This window comes from Diabrotica virgifera, chromosome 2 (assembly GCF_917563875.1).
Source record: "Diabrotica virgifera virgifera chromosome 2, PGI_DIABVI_V3a".
Lineage (NCBI taxonomy): Eukaryota > Metazoa > Arthropoda > Insecta > Coleoptera > Chrysomelidae > Diabrotica > Diabrotica virgifera.
The window spans coordinates 112,157,651-112,174,901 of NC_065444.1; the positions used below are offsets into that span (position 1 = coordinate 112,157,651).

The 17,251-nt window shown below is 35.1% G+C and overlaps 1 protein-coding gene across 1 annotated transcript in view; it reads left to right on the top strand.

Moving 5' to 3' along the window:
* LOC126880188 (inositol oxygenase) overlaps positions 1-17,251 on the top strand; it is a 57,083-nt gene that overhangs the window by 29,529 nt on the left and 10,303 nt on the right. The window contains exon 4 of the mRNA XM_050643970.1: positions 5,068-5,204. Within this exon, the coding sequence (XP_050499927.1) occupies positions 5,068-5,204 (137 nt within the window). The remainder of the gene's footprint in view (positions 1-5,067; positions 5,205-17,251) is intronic.

Genomic DNA, 17,251 nt, shown 5'->3' on the forward strand with positions numbered 1-17,251 from the left:
TTACGATTTTCATACAAAATTGGTTATAACTTTGTAAATACCCTGTAACATAATAAACCTTTACATTTTTTTGATGGAGAAGTTAACAGGATTTCGGATATAAAATAAAATATAGGGTGTTCCATTTAAAAAAAAACATAAGTTTGGTCTGCCACTGTGTTATCGAACAACCTGTAACATTCTAACTAATTTTGTAATATGAAGCTCAAAGTTGGCAAATAAGTAAGTTATTACAGCTTGAATTTATTAATAGAACAATCTCATATTTTGACCACCCTGTAAGAAATTTTGTTGCAATAAGCACCTGTTTAAATATGTTAAATAGTCTATTATTAAGATCCAAGAAAGAATTTGTTACTGCTTCTTAGATTCGTAGATATTTATTTTTTTTTTGTTTCTAAAACCTTACATTTTTATAAAAATCGAAATAAATCAAAACACTCTGTATTTAGGTATAGGAAACCCTTATGAAAGTATAGCTTATTTTTTAAGGTAAATTCAATAATATCATCAGATATAGGGCATTCCATAAGAAAAAATATAACTTTGATATACCACTCTTTTTTAGAACACCCTGTATAATTCACAATATTTTTAGGTTATAGTATTAAACGCTCTGTATATTTCTGTGAAGAATTTTTTTAAAATATTAAGTGGTTTTCCGTACAGAGACCGAGGCGAATAAGATGAACCATCCTGTATAATATCCCTTGTATATTTTTTTATATAATTTATCTAATTTCAGAAAATTGTATTTGTTATTGTTATTTTTGACCCTATATTAAGCTTTGTCTATAAAATTGTATAATTTTCAGTGACAATAAAGCATATTTCTATTCTATTCTATTATAAAAAAATATAAAATAAAGAGAAATGAAAGAAAAAGAAGAAAAATTAGTTTCATAATAATGATAATGTTAACGATGATATTTATTAATATAGATGATGTTGATAGTGTTGGTGATTATGCTAATGTTCATTGTTCTTGTTCTAGTTCCATGACCGTTATCACTCGTTAAATATCATGTTGACTACCATATTCGCTATCGTGACTTTATTAAGAGCATCTCTGAATAATGATGTATAATAGTCGATTTTCCGTACCATTATCTTGGATTTTCAGCCATCATTTTCTTCTTCAACCATAACCACGTTTACCTTTTTTTTTTTGTTGGGAAGGAGGAAATCTTCATAAGACCGTCAGGGTAGACCGCAGCACCCCAAGAAATTAGTGTTCTGCCCTCTACCCTGGTGTGTGGGATTCAGTCCGCTTGCCCGATTCAGACACCCGTGAAGCCGAGCGAATCAATCGTGAAAACGCAACTGCCTACCCACTAAAACCCCCTCATTCCAGCCGTGGACACCCGGTACGTATTTTTAACAAACGTTACTTCAGATGATCCGCTGCTGACCCTATCTCTACTCCATGTCGGTGGAGCCGACTGTGAGGAGTAGTTATTCTTTTATTTGTTCTAGAAATAAAACATTGAGTACTGTGTACAAAAAGAAGAGTATATGAAAAAAGTTAAAATAAAACGAAGTTTACACAACTGAAATAAAATAAAGTAAGATAAAATAAGTATTCATAAAACATTGTAAAGATAAAAGTGTATAGATAAAGGTGTATAAGTAAAATAAATGATAAAATGTCCTTGACTATGTCTTCTGTCACTCTCTCATCTCCCATCTTGTCTCGCTCTCTCTCTCGTTTCCTTTTTTTTTATTATCTCTGTTATTAGGTCTACTATCACGTTGAAATTTTCTTTGCTTTGCATGGCTACATTCATTATAGTCTCTGGTGTTATCTCACCTAGTTTTCTTCTCATGTCTTGTTGTTTATCGTGGAAAACGTTGCAATGGAATACACAATGCTCTGCGTCGTCACGCACTCCACATTCTATACATAAGTCATCTTCAGTTTTCCTTATACGATATGTGTAAGACCTGAATGAGCCGTGCCCGGTCAGGAATTGTGTAAAAAAGTAATTTATTCTTTTAAACCTACATTGGTACCACTCTTTCACATCTGGAATTAGTGTTTTCGTCCATTGTGCTTTTTCTATCTGTTGCTCCCATTCTTGTTGCTATTCGTTTAGCATTTGCTCTCTTACCTCGGCTTTCACTCCTATTAGGTGACCGTTATCATTTTCGTATATAATCTTACGCTCTTTTGCTAGGAGGTGAATGGGGAGCGTACCCGCGATCACCTGTAGAGCTATCGTCGATGTAGTTCGGTATGCACTTACTACCTTCAGGAGGGGTTTTCTTTGACTTCTCTTTAATATTTCCTCATATTTTTTGTATCTCAACGCTTCAAGCCATACAGGTGCCCCATATAGGAGGGTGGATTGTACTACCTGGAGATACAATTTTCTTTTATAGTTGCTAGGTCCGCCTATATTTGGCATACTCTTTGTCATAGCAGCAATTCTCTGTTCAGCTTTCTGAACTGTATTTATAAGGTGTTTAGTGTATCTCAAACCTGAATCAAGGTGTATGCCCAGATATTTAGCACAGTTACTCGGTTCTATAATACTACCATTTAAATCAAAGCTCAAAGTTGGTCTCTGTCTTGGTCCCTTTAATATTACTATGTCTGTTTTACTACTTGCCAACTCTAGGTCATTCTCTGTCATCCACCTGTTGACTTTTCTGTAACAACTTATCACCTTTTCTTCAATATCCCCGTTTATGTTAGACTCTATTAGGATTGCAAGGTCATCTGCATATGCTATGGCGTAGGTGTCTTGCCCATAGTCTATTTCCAATACCCCGTTGTACAGTACATTCCATAGAGTAGGTCCCAAAACGGACCCTTGCGGTACTCCTGATGAGAGTTTCATGTCTGTATTATATGCCACATTTAAATATCTGTTTGTCAGGTATTTATTTATAATATTTATGATGTAGTCTGACACTCCTGCCACTTCGAGCTTCGTTAGTATGTGATGCCAATTTGCAGAGTTGAAGGCGTTCTTCACGTCGAACATCACAAGAATGGCAAATCTTTTTTCTGATCTTTTTACAGTATCAGAGATCTTCTTCACCGCATCTATAGCCGATCTGGATTTTCTAAAACCGTACTGTCTATCTGAAATTTTTCCCAGAATTTCAAGTTCGTCTTCAAGACGTTTCTTTATAAGACCTTCATATAATTTTCCTATGCAATCTAGTAAGCATAGAGGTCTATATGAGCTGGCTTCGTCCGGGTTCTTTCCTGGTTTTGGTAATAATACGAGTCTCGCCAACTTCAGTTTATCTGGGAATTCTTGTGTGTTCAACAATTCATTGAATACTTTGCGCATCACTTCAGGTTTCTCTTTTACTACCAGTTTTATTGCTTCTGGCGTTACTTTATCTGGACCTGGTGCTTTTCCTGGCTTTATACTTTCTGCTGCTTGTATGATCTCTTCAGTAGTGAACTCTGCAGGTCTAATATTATTGTTTATCCGTAGGAATGTGTTGTCGGGCTTCCTTGGAAATAGAGTGTTTGCTATTTCCATCTTTCGTTTTGCACAAAGGTTATATGGGGACTCGAACCTTAGACTTTTCATGGCGATCTTATATGCTTCGCCCCATATGTCTTCTTCCAGCGCGGCACACAAATCCTGCCAACATGTGCGTTTAGCCCTTTTAATTTCACTACTTAATTCTTTTTTGGCTCTCTTATATGCCTCCTTATGTTCTTCTTGGTTTCTATGCCTTTGTGCTATTCGCCTGCGTCTTAAGCATTCCTCTCGCTTATTTTGGATTTGGTCATTCCACCAGTAGGGTATTGTATATGTAGTGTGCCTATTTATGGTACTTCTTCTGTGTGCATTTATGATATTTTCTCGGAGCTCGTTAAAGTTGGTAGTTTCTTCTTGTAGGTTATTTATTTCTCTTTTAAATTTTTCCTTGTCGAATACTGCTCTCTTCCTGCCGTATTTCGTGACCTTGGTGCCAATTTCGTAAGTAATGTACCTGTGAAAGGTGAAAAGGTTCTCGTCCAGTACGTCCCAATCCCTGATCTTTTTGGCAACACCACCGCTAGCTATGGTGACATCTATGTGGCTTTTCGATGTACCTCTCACAAAGGTTGGTTTTCCATTGTTTAGCACTATGAGGTCCGCCGCGGAGATCCACTCATTCCAAATTTCACCCCTCTCGTCGTTTCGGGGGGATCCCCATAGGACTTTGCATTTATGTCTCCCGCTACTAAAAAATGTTTCTCCCTCTGTGTCGTGTCTATTATATTCTCCGCGTGTTGTCTGTAACGCTCTCTAGTAATATTCGGGGAAATATAGCATGCTATTATGGTTATTTTGTCGATTTTTATTGTTACATGCCCCTCTTTTCTTACTATTTTATTGATGCACACGTTTCTATTTAGTATTTTTATCGCTACGTCGATGTTATTATCATATATCCAACCTTTATTCGTAGCTATTCTCTTATTAGGTTCTGGGACGATCAAGAGATCTGCCTCTATCTCCAAGGCTTTCGCTTGAATTAAGTCGTGTGTTACCTTTGCTCTTCCGGCGTTGACTTGTAATATTTTTAGTCTCTTTGTCCCTATCGAATCCATTTTTAATATCTACGAGTAACTTATTATGTCACTTAGATGGGTGGTGGTGTCTGCTATTATGATTATCCAATGATAATTTTCTGGACACTATCCGGCGACAGTTCATCCACCTTCTGACTTACAGCTTCAGGTGTTCGAGCCTCGCTGAGTGTCATCTGTATTTCGTCGCAGGCTTTCGAAAACTCCATCATAAGAGGGTCTTCGAGAACTTCGGCTTTTTCAGTAGGTACTTCGACCTGTCGCACTGTAGATACGTCGCCGGCCTGGTCAAACTCGTTTAGAAGTGAGTCCTGCGAACCACGTTTACCTTGGACCTTTCCCTGAATGATCGGATGCAAAAGTTCATATTTTGCAGGGTGTCTCATAGTGTGGCCGATGTATTCCAGCTTGTGTCTCTTTATTATATTTTTATTGCGTCTCTTTAATATATTATTAAGTTATACTAAACACCTATCCATTAATCTTATCAAAAGTTTTTAAATTTTATTATATCTCTTTAGGTTTTGGCCTTTTTTGACGAGCCCCAATGGTGTGTTGTTGGAGATACTTTCGTAGTCGGAGCTGAATGGAGCGATAATATTGTTTATAGAGAAACCTCTTTTAAAAACAATGTAGATGGTAAAAATCCGAAATACAAGTAAGTTCTTAAAAACATTTAAAAGTACTTGTTTTATAAAAAGTTTACTCGATCTATTCTTACCAAATAATTGATTTTAATAAAACATACCTATATCAACTCAAAGCAGCTAATTGTTTATTAAAATAAGAATTTTAACACATAATATTCCACCATAATTCCTCTTATAATTTAATTTTCTTTCTTTTTTATCTTTAAATTTTATTTCAAGCATAGACCTTTTCACTATTCATTTTGTTTTTATTCAGTTCAGTTATCGTTAAGGTCTCCACCCAATACTCAAATTACCATACCTTATAGACCATGCAGTTACTAAAGGAGTAGGTATCAAAAAATGCAAAGGAATCGCATCGTATCGTCTATATCCTCAGATCTTCTTTTTTCTTAAAGCAGGAAACCCATTATGAACGCCCGGCACGGCACAGCCCGGCACGGCACAGGACAGTCCAAATTGATTTGTATAGTTTTAAATGCAACGTAACCCATTATGAGCGGCCAGCTCGGCCCGGCACAGTCCAGCACGCAAACGGAACGGCCAAAATTCTCCGAGGAGAATAAAATCCGTTGAAGTCGAACGGCCAGTCGGCGCCAGTGCGTCATATTGTTGGCAGTAGGCAGATATTGTTGATTTTTTAATTGAAAGCGCGTGTTTGTTTTGAAATCTGGAAATATAAAATTTGGTTTGAGACATTCGAAAATATTTGAGAAATTTTGGATCATCTTTATGCGGGAAAAGATGATGAAAATCGCCATATTCTCTTCTTTTTTTAATATTTCGTTAACCCAAAACCGATGTTTCCGTCATAATTTTGCATTTTCGTCTGTTTCAATCCCAGCACAAATTTCACTTACTCTTCTGACGAGGTCTCCATGGCAAATTATCATTTTTTCGGTGCCGTGCCGTGCCGGCCGTTACAAATGGGTTTTTGGACGTGCCGGCCTGTGCTGTGCCGTGCCGGGCTGTGCCGTGCCGGCCGTTCATAATGGGTTTCCTGCTTAAGTGTTCTCTCCTCAATGGAGGTTGGTTACTATGCTTCTTTTCATGAGCATTTTTCAGTGCTTCACAAATGATAGAAAAAAAGGTAAGTCCGTGATAATATAGATTTATAACATTTATTCTAACCTGACATTTTAGTTAAATCTGACAGTTGTAAAATTTTATTTACAATTTGGCATAAAATCAAATCAATAGTGTTTATTGCATTTATAAAATGGTATTGTCTTTGATTTGTATAGTCTTATAAATTGTACAGATTATATTCGTAGATATATTATATAATTCGTAAATATTTGTTTTTCGATTCTAGCGCTATCTATTGACAACTAGAATAATTGTTATAAATGTCACCGACGAAATGTAATCACCGACGTGCGTTTTTTTCTGTCACATACAATTTAATGCGTTAGAAAGAAATCGAAAAACTTTTACGCACTGAAAGATCCTCATGAGAAAAAGCATACAATTGCAAACTCTTGTCTGTCTTCAGCTGTTCTTACAAGCCGATTAAAAGTTAGCTCTGCCCATTGTCGGATGTTTTTTAGCCACGATAGTTGTTTCCTTCCTAGTTCACTCTTTCCCTCGATATTTCTTTTCACTATTAGTTGAGCATATTGGTACTTATTATTTCTCAGTATGTGGCCTAGGTAAAGTGGCGTTTTTCTAACGTTCACTGTGTTGAAAAGTTTTTGTTCCTTTCCTATTCCAGGCAGCACTTTTCGTTTGAGGTATGTATTGTCCATGACATTTTGAGGATTCTCCGGTAGATCCAAATTTGAAAGGCCTTCGATTTACTTAGATTTTTCCTTATCCGGCAAATAATGATTATTCTTACCTTCAAATTACAAATCAAAACAGGTTTACCACAAAGCAGCGTTGTAGGATCAATTATATATCTAATTTACACCAATGGTATTCCCATTACTCCGGTGGATACATTAGCCACTTTCGCAGATAATACAGCTGTTCTTACCTTAAATAAGGATCTAAAGATGGCATCAAAGCAGTTACAAACCGATCTGAACACAATTTAAAGTGGTTGCCTAAATGGCGTATTCTAGCAAAAAAAGGCATACTCAACACACATCTCATTCTCTCTCCACAAAAAAAACATATCCACCAATTCAATTGAATAACCACACTTTACCTGAAGCTGATGACTTTAAATATTCAGGCATTCATATATACAGAAGATTGACTTGGCAAAAATACATCACTAAGCGTAAAGAAGTAAAACTCCGCATGGATTATAGGCAGGAACTCAAAGGTATCTGTTTAAAACAAACTTCTTCTTCTTCAAGTGCCATCTTCGTTCTGAAGGTTGGCGATTGTCAGGGCTATACGTATTTTAGAAACTGCTGACCGAAACAATTCGTTGTTGCTACAGCTATACCATTCCCGTAGATTATTTAACCAGGAATTTCGTCTTCTTCCTATGGACATTTTTCCTGCTATCTTCCCCTGCATAATTATTCGAAGCAGTTCATATATTTCGCCTCTTGTAATGTGTCCTAAGTATTGCAGTTTTCGTTTTTTGATCGTAAATATGACTTCCTTTTCTTTATTCATTCTTCTCAAGGCCTCGACGTTTGTGACTCTCTTCGTCCACGATATTCTCAAGATTCTGCGATACATCCACAGTTCAAATGCCTCTAATTTTTTGGTATCAATCTTTTTCAACGTCCATGACTCCATTCCGTAGAACAGCACAGAAAGTAGGTAACATCTCATCAGGCGAAGTTTCATTTCAAGGCTCAAATCTCTTCCACAGAACACTCTCCATTTTAGTGAATATGGATCTGGCTTTTTCCATTCTTATTTTGATTTCTGCTGAGCTATCGTTATCTACATTTATAAAAGTGCCTAAATATTTGTATTTGCTAACTCAATCGATAATTTCATTGTGTAAATATAAATTTTGGACATTTCGTGTTGATTTAGATATTACCATAAATTTAGTTTTCTTTATGTTCAAAGATAGTCCATATTCTTCGCTGCAATCTGCTATCTTATTCACCAATATCTGTAATCCTTTAAGTGTTTCTGCGATCAGAACGGTGTCATCGGCAAATCTCAGATTGTTTAATCTAACACCATTTATTTTAAATACCTATGGATTGCTCAGAGAGTGTTTTATTTATTACGTCTTCGGAATAGAGATTAAACAGGGTTGGTGATATTATACATCCTTGTCTCACACCTCGCTTTATTTCAATTTCTTCAGTGGTATTATTCTCTACTCTCACTACTGCTTTCTGATTGTAGTACATATTTGTATTAGTCGCATGTCTCGTTTGTCTAAATTCTTTTCTGCCAGGAGTCTGATTAGATGATCATGCCGCACTTTATCAAAGGCCTTGTTGTAATCTATGAAACACATGAATACATCTTGATTTATGTCAAGACATCTTTGAGCAGGCCCGGCCCTAGGGATTTTGCCGCCCTGGGCAAGATCAGCAACCGCCGCCCCCCTTCCCTTGGTAGACCCAAAAACAAAAATTTTACCAACGCTCTTAGTTTTCTGAAAGCTATCACTTATTTCATGTATTCTGCGTTAAAGGTTGTGTGTCTCTATATCTATGTACGTCTATATATTTTCATCTTCAGCCTTATAGCCAAATTGTCTTTTCACTTTCGTATTTCTTGCAATTGCTGTGCCTCCGATTTTCATATTCTCAATCTATAACTTTGATACTGGCTCTTTTGCGGCTGTAAAATAGCCCTGGAATTTTAAATCACTTCTGAGAGACTTAAAATGGATTTCCGTTTTTTAAATAAAGTTACAGCTTGATATACAGTGGAACCCCGTTAACTCGGATTAATCGGGACCGCGGCCGATCCGGGTTATCGAAAATTCGGGTTAGCCGGAGAAAATGGCAAAATTTTTAAAATATGGTATGCTTACAGATAAACTCCGTTATAATTGGCACACAGACACTTGTAAACCACGTTCGCGTTCCACACATACAAAGCGTCGTCGAGTCTCATTTTTAGCTTTCTTATCTTTGCACCGATTGTCCAAACTGTCTTTTGTTATCATTTTGAAACAAAAACAACATTTTAAGTTTTATTGCCATTACGTAGACAAAAAATCACGGAAACACAAAATCTGAATATATTTACGAACGATTACAGAACGGAACGAACAATGCGACTTTACTACACACAATACCGTCTCGCAACGAGAACGAACTTATGTTATTTAATAAGAGTGAAGACTAAGACCATTGTTTGAAAAATAATTTTTTAATAGTTTTTTCTAAACAATGCTCAGACAGTTTCAAGTAAATAAAGGATACTACAGATGCCTGTTGGTTTCGATAACACATTTTTACTAAGGTATATTATGTATCAATTTACACAAATACGCATTATCTCTCATTGTATAATGTGTTTGACATTGAAAATTGAAACGAATGAACTACATAGGAATTCGCTAAAGCGACAAATTTTTACGAAGAAAGTTTATTATGATAAATAAAATTAGCCTGAAAAATATAAGATATTATAGTATTGGAACAATATGTTTATAAGGAAAGATAAAAGAAAATATTTTAAGATGTTGAAAAGAAATTGGAAAATCCAGCATAAAGGACATACATTTTTATTGTTGTAATGTTTGTCTGATAAAAATCGGTCCGGGTTAGCCGGACTTCCGGGTTATCGGGGGCCGACTTATCGGGGTTCCACTGTACTCTCATATCAATACTCTGCAGTGATTGAGCAGTGCTGACTACGTTGATGTGAAGTAAAATGTCATGCCATATTATTACCACAGAGCAAAGAATGTGAGACTTTAGCAGCATCATTTATGACTAAGTTAAGTAAATGGCTAGAACATGGGACAAAAAATGCTCTAGGATTCATTTTCAAAATTCTGTTTTGAACTCTTAAGTTCTTCACTTTCATGTATGCCCCATTATGATACATCATACCCTTGTCCTCTCATATCTCCCAAAGGTATTCACAGTTCATTCAGTTTTTTCAAATTAACTTCGGTAAGTCCCAAGCCAGTGGTTTTCAGAACAAGCACAAATCCAAGAATATGTGCTTTAATTTTAACACTTCGTGAACAAATCTAAATCTACAAAACGTATAACAGTAGTTATCTTTTTCACTCCAGCAATATTAGGTGTATAATCTAGAATTATGCTATAATACTTTCATCATCATCATCATCATCCGCCAACCAATTCACGTCCACTGCTGGACATAGGTCTTCCCCAATTGTTTCCATACTTCACGGTTTTGTGCTGATTTTTGCCACTTTTTACTAATCCGCCTGATATCATCTGTCCATCGTGTAATACTTTGTTGAGTTTAAAAAGTTTAAAATTTTATTTTTGATTTGTTCATGGAGAAGCTGAATAATTACGTTTTGGATACGTTTTCCCAAGTAGTGATGCTGTTTGTTACTATCATTCGTTGTTCTCCTTATGTGCTCTTGTAAAACAGAATCAAATTTTCCAAAGAGCTCAACAAGCTTTAAAAATTACCATCGTTGTGATTAAAAAGTTTATCAGAATCGCCCCTCAATGGAAGACACTGTTGTGCTAAGAACTTTATTATTGATACAAGTCGTCATATTACATTTTACAACTTTTTGTGTTTCTTCGTCTATGGATTTGTCCGATTCTAGTCTAATAAAATTGCTAGTTCTACCCACTGTCGCTGTGACTGTAGATGAGCTAGAGACTTAGCGTGATCTGGCTTAGCGAGTAGTTTTGATCCCACTATTCTTATACGATGACAATTTCCGATCGAATGAACTTTTTAATTCTCGTTTTTACAGAGGCATTTTGCCGCTCTTGTTTATAATGTTGATTTTTTATAATATTAAAAACATAATTTATTATTTCTTCAATTTCAAAAATTGGCTTTTTCAAAATTTGCCGCCCCAAAATCAGCCGCCCTGGGCAGCCGCCCAGTTCGCCCACCTCTGGGGCCGGGCCTGTCTTTGAGACATAACGTTCCGAGTCCATTTCGGAATCCAAACTGGGTATCATTGATGTCCATTTCCAGTTTTCTGTGTACTCAGTGTGTATAATTTTCAGGAATATTTTCAGTACATGGCTCATCAAACTGATTGTACGGTAATAACTACATTGTTTGGCATTTATCTTTTTTGGTATAATAACAAAGGTGGATAAAAGCCATTCTTGTGGTATTTTTCCTGATGTATAAATGCTATTGAAAAGTTCAACTAAAATGTGGATCGAGTCTTCTTCTATCAGTTTAAGGATTTCCGTTGGTATTTCATCTGGACTTGGGGCTTTACCGTTTTTCATTCTTTTTAGTGCGTACATTACTTCCTCTTCCGGTATTTCTGGACCTTCTTCTCCTTGTATGTTACTTAGTTCAGATTGTTGTCTATCATCTGCAAAGAGTTCTTCAACATAGTTTTTCCATGTCTTCAACTGTTCTTCTAGTTCTGTTATTATGTTTCCCTTGACATTATGCAGGGTATTTGGCTGCTTACGTTTTTGTGTACCTACAAGTTCTTTCACTTTTTATGTACATTAAAAATATCATGTTTTGTCTGCAATTGCTCTATTTCTTCACATTTTCTTTTATAAAAAACTTCCTTTGCTATTCTGATTTCTTTTTTGATTTCTTTCTGTATTTGTTTATACCTTTGTTCGTTTTTTCCTTTCATTATTCTCCGATTGTCCATGAGAAGAAGGATTTTATCAGTCATCCATATTTGCTTTATTTTTGGTTTTTTTTTAGTCAGAATTTTCTTCGCAGGACTTGTTATCGCCATTTTTACGTTTTGTCATTTTTAAAAAACAAACAACCTACTAAAGCTACTAGTAAACCTACTAGTAAAACAAACTACTGATCTACAAAGCCATTTTAAAACCAATCTGGACCTATGGGATCCAGCTCTGGGGAGCCGCCTGTAACAGCAATATAGAAATAATCCAAAGATTCCAAAACAAGATAGGTACCTACTATGGATGATATTGACTGAATACCCCTCACCATGTACCGAATTTAGTTATCCAAAGAGATGGAGCAATCACATCAGTGAAAGAAGTGATATGTGACAACAACGTAACACGTAACATGCCGCGGCAGAGTCTACTCAGTGCGTCCGAAGTGCTGGCCAAACAATGGTTTGTAGTCATCAATGAAACAAGAAGAGTGTCCGAGTGCCGTAAAGATTCAAAGGTCAAAAGTAAAAAACCTCAACTAAGGCGAAAAAATCAAATGACAGTCCGACGAAAAACGAAAGGAAGCTTAGCTGTGTGAAATTATCTTTACCTGAAAGCTAGAAAATTCAGTTTTTAAAAAAAAAGAATTGAAAATATTCAAAATAGTAAAAACAAGCAAAATCGGCTGATCTTGAAGGTGAAAACGTTTTTATAATAATTACGGTTTGTTTCTAACGACACAATGTATAAAAATAGGTACATATATATTTTTGTTGCTATTTATTTACTCGATAAGTTTGACACATTTTTATTTAATGTTAAGGTCAATGTTGAACGAATCTGACGTAATACTAAGATAAGTCAATTTTAATAGAAGATATACGATTTTTATTAAAAACAGTTTACACAAACAGAGCACTAATGATAAATTTTAACATTAAAGATTTAAAATCAATAACCTTGTATTTTGTCGAATTATCTTCATATTTTGCACAATCTTATGTGCAAAAGAACTAATTTAGAGGTCGCTACTACCCTACCCAGGCATTTCATGTTACTATAAGATACATCATAGTATACTAAAACATATAGATAAACAGCATTTCATTTCAATTCGAGCTACCACAAGTCTGCCTGATGAGACGTGAAACGCCTAAACAGGTGTAGAAAAATGGTGGAGCTCAAATTGAAGAGAAATGCAATTGTTTATTTTCATATCCATACAACAGAACCTCTATAAGTCGAACATCAAGAAAGACGCCAAAAAATTCGAGTTATAAAGTTTTCGACTTATGGTTAGGCGGATTTTGATTCGACATAAAGATGTTGAGATTCATTCTTACGAATTTGCAGTTAGGAAAGTGACATAAAAAAATTCAAGTTACAGAGGTAAAAACATATTTTTTCTATGGATGCTATACAATGTGCAACTTCTCTCACTACTTACATACATTCAAAACGAACAATTTCTCAGGCTGTGAGAAAAGTCAGCCATTGCAGTGGGAAATATTTTTTCTCAAGGGTTCCATACTTAGAATCGCGGTTTCCATGGTAACATGCACAATACAAACACAAATATTTTTGTCAAATAAAATGTGTCAAATCAAAACTTACCATGAATTACCTTTCAAAACTCTTCAAATATAACTGGTAACTATAATTTTAAATAAATAAAAGTATATAAATATTAAGAATATTAAATACCTAATACATATGTGTATAATATGTATTTTATTTCCATTTTTTTCATATAATCCACATAATAGCACCTAAATTATTTAATTTTGAAGATTGAACTCTTGACAAAAACGCATCCATAGAAATAGTACAGTGTACAACACGTGAGAAAACGACATATTTCTCCCTCGCTTGATTTGCTTCAACAAACTTCTGCGCTCGTGAGAAATATGTCTTTTTTCTCTCTTGTTGTACAATATACTATTTATTTATTATAAATCAACATTATTTCAAAACATCCTCTAAATATACAAATAATAGCATTTACAAACCGATCTGAACACAATTTAAAGTGGTTGCCTAAATGGCGTATTCTAGCAAAATAGGCATACTCAACACACATCTCATTCTCTCTCCACAAAAAAAACATATCCACCAATTCAATTGAATAACCACACTTTACCTGAAGCTGATGACTTTAAATATTCAGGCATTCATATATACAGAAGATTGACTTGGCAAAAATACATCACTAAGCGTAAAGAAGTAAAACTCCGCATGGATTATAGGCAGGAACTCAAAGGTATCTGTTTAAAACAAACTTCTTCTTCTTCAAGTGCCATCTTCGTTCCGAAGGTTGGCGATTATCAGGGCTATTCGTATTTTCGAAACTGCTGACCGAAACAATTCGTTGTTGCTACAGCTATACCATTCCCGTAGATTATTTAACCAGGAGTTTCGTCTTCTTCCTATGGACCTTTTTCCTGCTATCTTCCCCTGCATAATTATTCGAAGCAGTTCATATATTTCGCCTCTTGTAATGTGTCCTAGGTATTGCAGTTTTCGTTTTTTGTTCGTAAATATGACTTCCTTTTCTTTATTCATTCTTCTCAAGACCTCGACGTTTGTGACTCTCTTCGTCCACGATATTCTCAAGATTCTGCGATACATCCACAGTTCAAATGCCTCTAATTTTTTGGTATCACTCTTTTTCAACGTCCATAACTCCATTCCGTAGAACAGCACAGAAAGTAGGTAACATCTCATCAGGCGAAGTTTCATTTCAAGGCTCAAATCTCTTCCACAGAACACTCTCTCCATTTTAGTGAATATGGATCTGGCTTTTTCTATTCTTATTTTGATTTCTGCTGAGCTATCGTTGTCTACATTTATAAAAGTGCCTAAATATTTTTATTTGCTAACTCAATCGATAATTTTATTGTGTAAATATAAATTTAAAAAGTATATAAATATTAAGAATATTAAATACCTAATACATATGTGTATAATATGTATTTTATTTCCATTTTTTTCATATAATCCACATAATAGCACCTAAATTATTTAATTTTGAAGATTGAACTCTTGACAAAAACGCATCCATAGAAATAGTACAGTGTACAACACGTGAGAAAACGACATATTTCTCCCTCGCTTGATTTGCTTCAACAAACTTCTGCGCTCGTGAGAAATATGTCTTTTTTCTCTCTTGTTGTACAATATACTATTTATTTATTATAAATCAACATTATTTCAAAACATCCTCTAAATATACAAATAATAGCATTTACAAACCGATCTGAACACAATTTAAAGTGGTTGCCTAAATGGCGTATTCTAGCAAAATAGGCATACTCAACACACATCTCATTCTCTCTCCACAAAAAAAACATATCCACCAATTCAATTGAATAACCACACTTTACCTGAAGCTGATGACTTTAAATATTCAGGCATTCATATATACAGAAGATTGACTTGGCAAAAATACATCACTAAGTGTAAAGAAGTAAAACTCCGCATGGATTATAGCCAGGAACTCAAAGGTATCTGTTTAAAACAAACTTCTTCTTCTTCAAGTGCCATCTTCGTTCCGAAGGTTGGCGATTATCAGGGCTATTCGTATTTTCGAAACTGCTGACCGAAACAATTCGTTGTGGCTACAGCTATACCATTCCCGTAGATTATTTAACCAGGAGTTTCGTCTTCTTCCTATGGACCTTTTTCCTGCTATCTTCCCCTGCATAATTATTCGAAGCAGTTCATATATTTCGCCTCTTGTAATGTGTCCTAGGTATTGCAGTTTTCGTTTTTTGTTCGTAAATATGACTTCCTTTTCTTTATTCATTCTTCTCAAGACCTCGACGTTTGTGACTCTCTTCGTCCACGATATTCTCAAGATTCTGCGATACATCCACAGTTCAAATGCCTCTAATTTTTTGGTATCAATCTTTTTCAACGTCCATGACTCCATTCCGTAGAACAGCACAGAAAGTAGGTAACATCTCATCAGGCGAAGTTTCATTTCAAGGCTCAAATCTCTTCCACAGAACACTCTCTCCATTTTAGTGAATATGGATCTGGCTTTTTCTATTCTTATTTTGATTTCTGCTGAGCTATCGTTGTCTACATTTATAAAAGTGCCTAAATATTTGTATTTGCTAACTCAATCGATAATTTTATTGTGTAAATATAAATTTAAAAAGTATATAAATATTAAGAATATTAAATACCTAATACATATGTGTATAATATGTATTTTATTTCCATTTTTTTCATATAATCCACATAATAGCACCTAAATTATTTAATTTTGAAGATTGAACTCTTGACAAAAACGCATCCATAGAAATAGTACAGTGTACAACACGTGAGAAAACGCCATATTTCTCCCTCGCTTGATTTGCTTCAACAAACTTCTGCGCTCGTGAGAAATATGTCTTTTTTCTCTCTTGTTGTACAATATACTATTTATTTATTATAAATCAACATTATTTCAAAACATCTTCTAAATATACAAATAATAGCATTTACAAACCGATCTGAACACAATTTAAAGTGGTTGCCTAAATGGCGTATTCTAGCAAAATAGGCATACTCAACACACATCTCATTCTCTCTCCACAAAAAAAACATATCCACCAATTCAATTGAATAACCACACTTTACCTGAAGCTGATGACTTTAAATATTCAGGCATTCATATATACAGAAGATTGACTTGGCAAAAATACATCACTAAGCGTAAAGAAGTAAAACTCCGCATGGATTATAGGCAGGAACTCAAAGGTATCTGTTTAAAACAAACTTCTTCTTCTTCAAGTGCCATCTTCGTTCCGAAGGTTGGCGATTATCAGGGCTATTCGTATTTTCGAAACTGCTGACCGAAACAATTCGTTGTTGCTACAGCTATACCATTCCCGTAGATTATTTAACCAGGAGTTTCGTCTTCTTCCTATGGACCTTTTTCCTGCTATCTTCCCCTGCATAATTATTCGAAGCAGTTCATATATTTCGCCTCTTGTAATGTGTCCTAGGTATTGCAGTTTTCGTTTTTTGTTCGTAAATATGACTTCCTTTTCTTTATTCATTCTTCTCAAGACCTCGACGTTTGTGACTCTCTTCGTCCACGATATTCTCAAGATTCTGCGATACATCCACAGTTCAAATGCCTCTAATTTTTTGGTATCAATCTTTTTCAACGTCCATGACTCCATTCCGTAGAACAGCACAGAAAGTAGGTAACATCTCATCAGGCGAAGTTTCATTTCAAGGCTCAAATCTCTTCCACAGAACACTCTCTCCATTTTAGTGAATATGGATCTGGCTTTTTCTATTCTTATTTTGATTTCTGCTGAGCTATCGTTGTCTACATTTATAAAAGTGCCTAAATATTTGTATTTGCTAACTCAATCGATAATTTTATTGTGTAAATA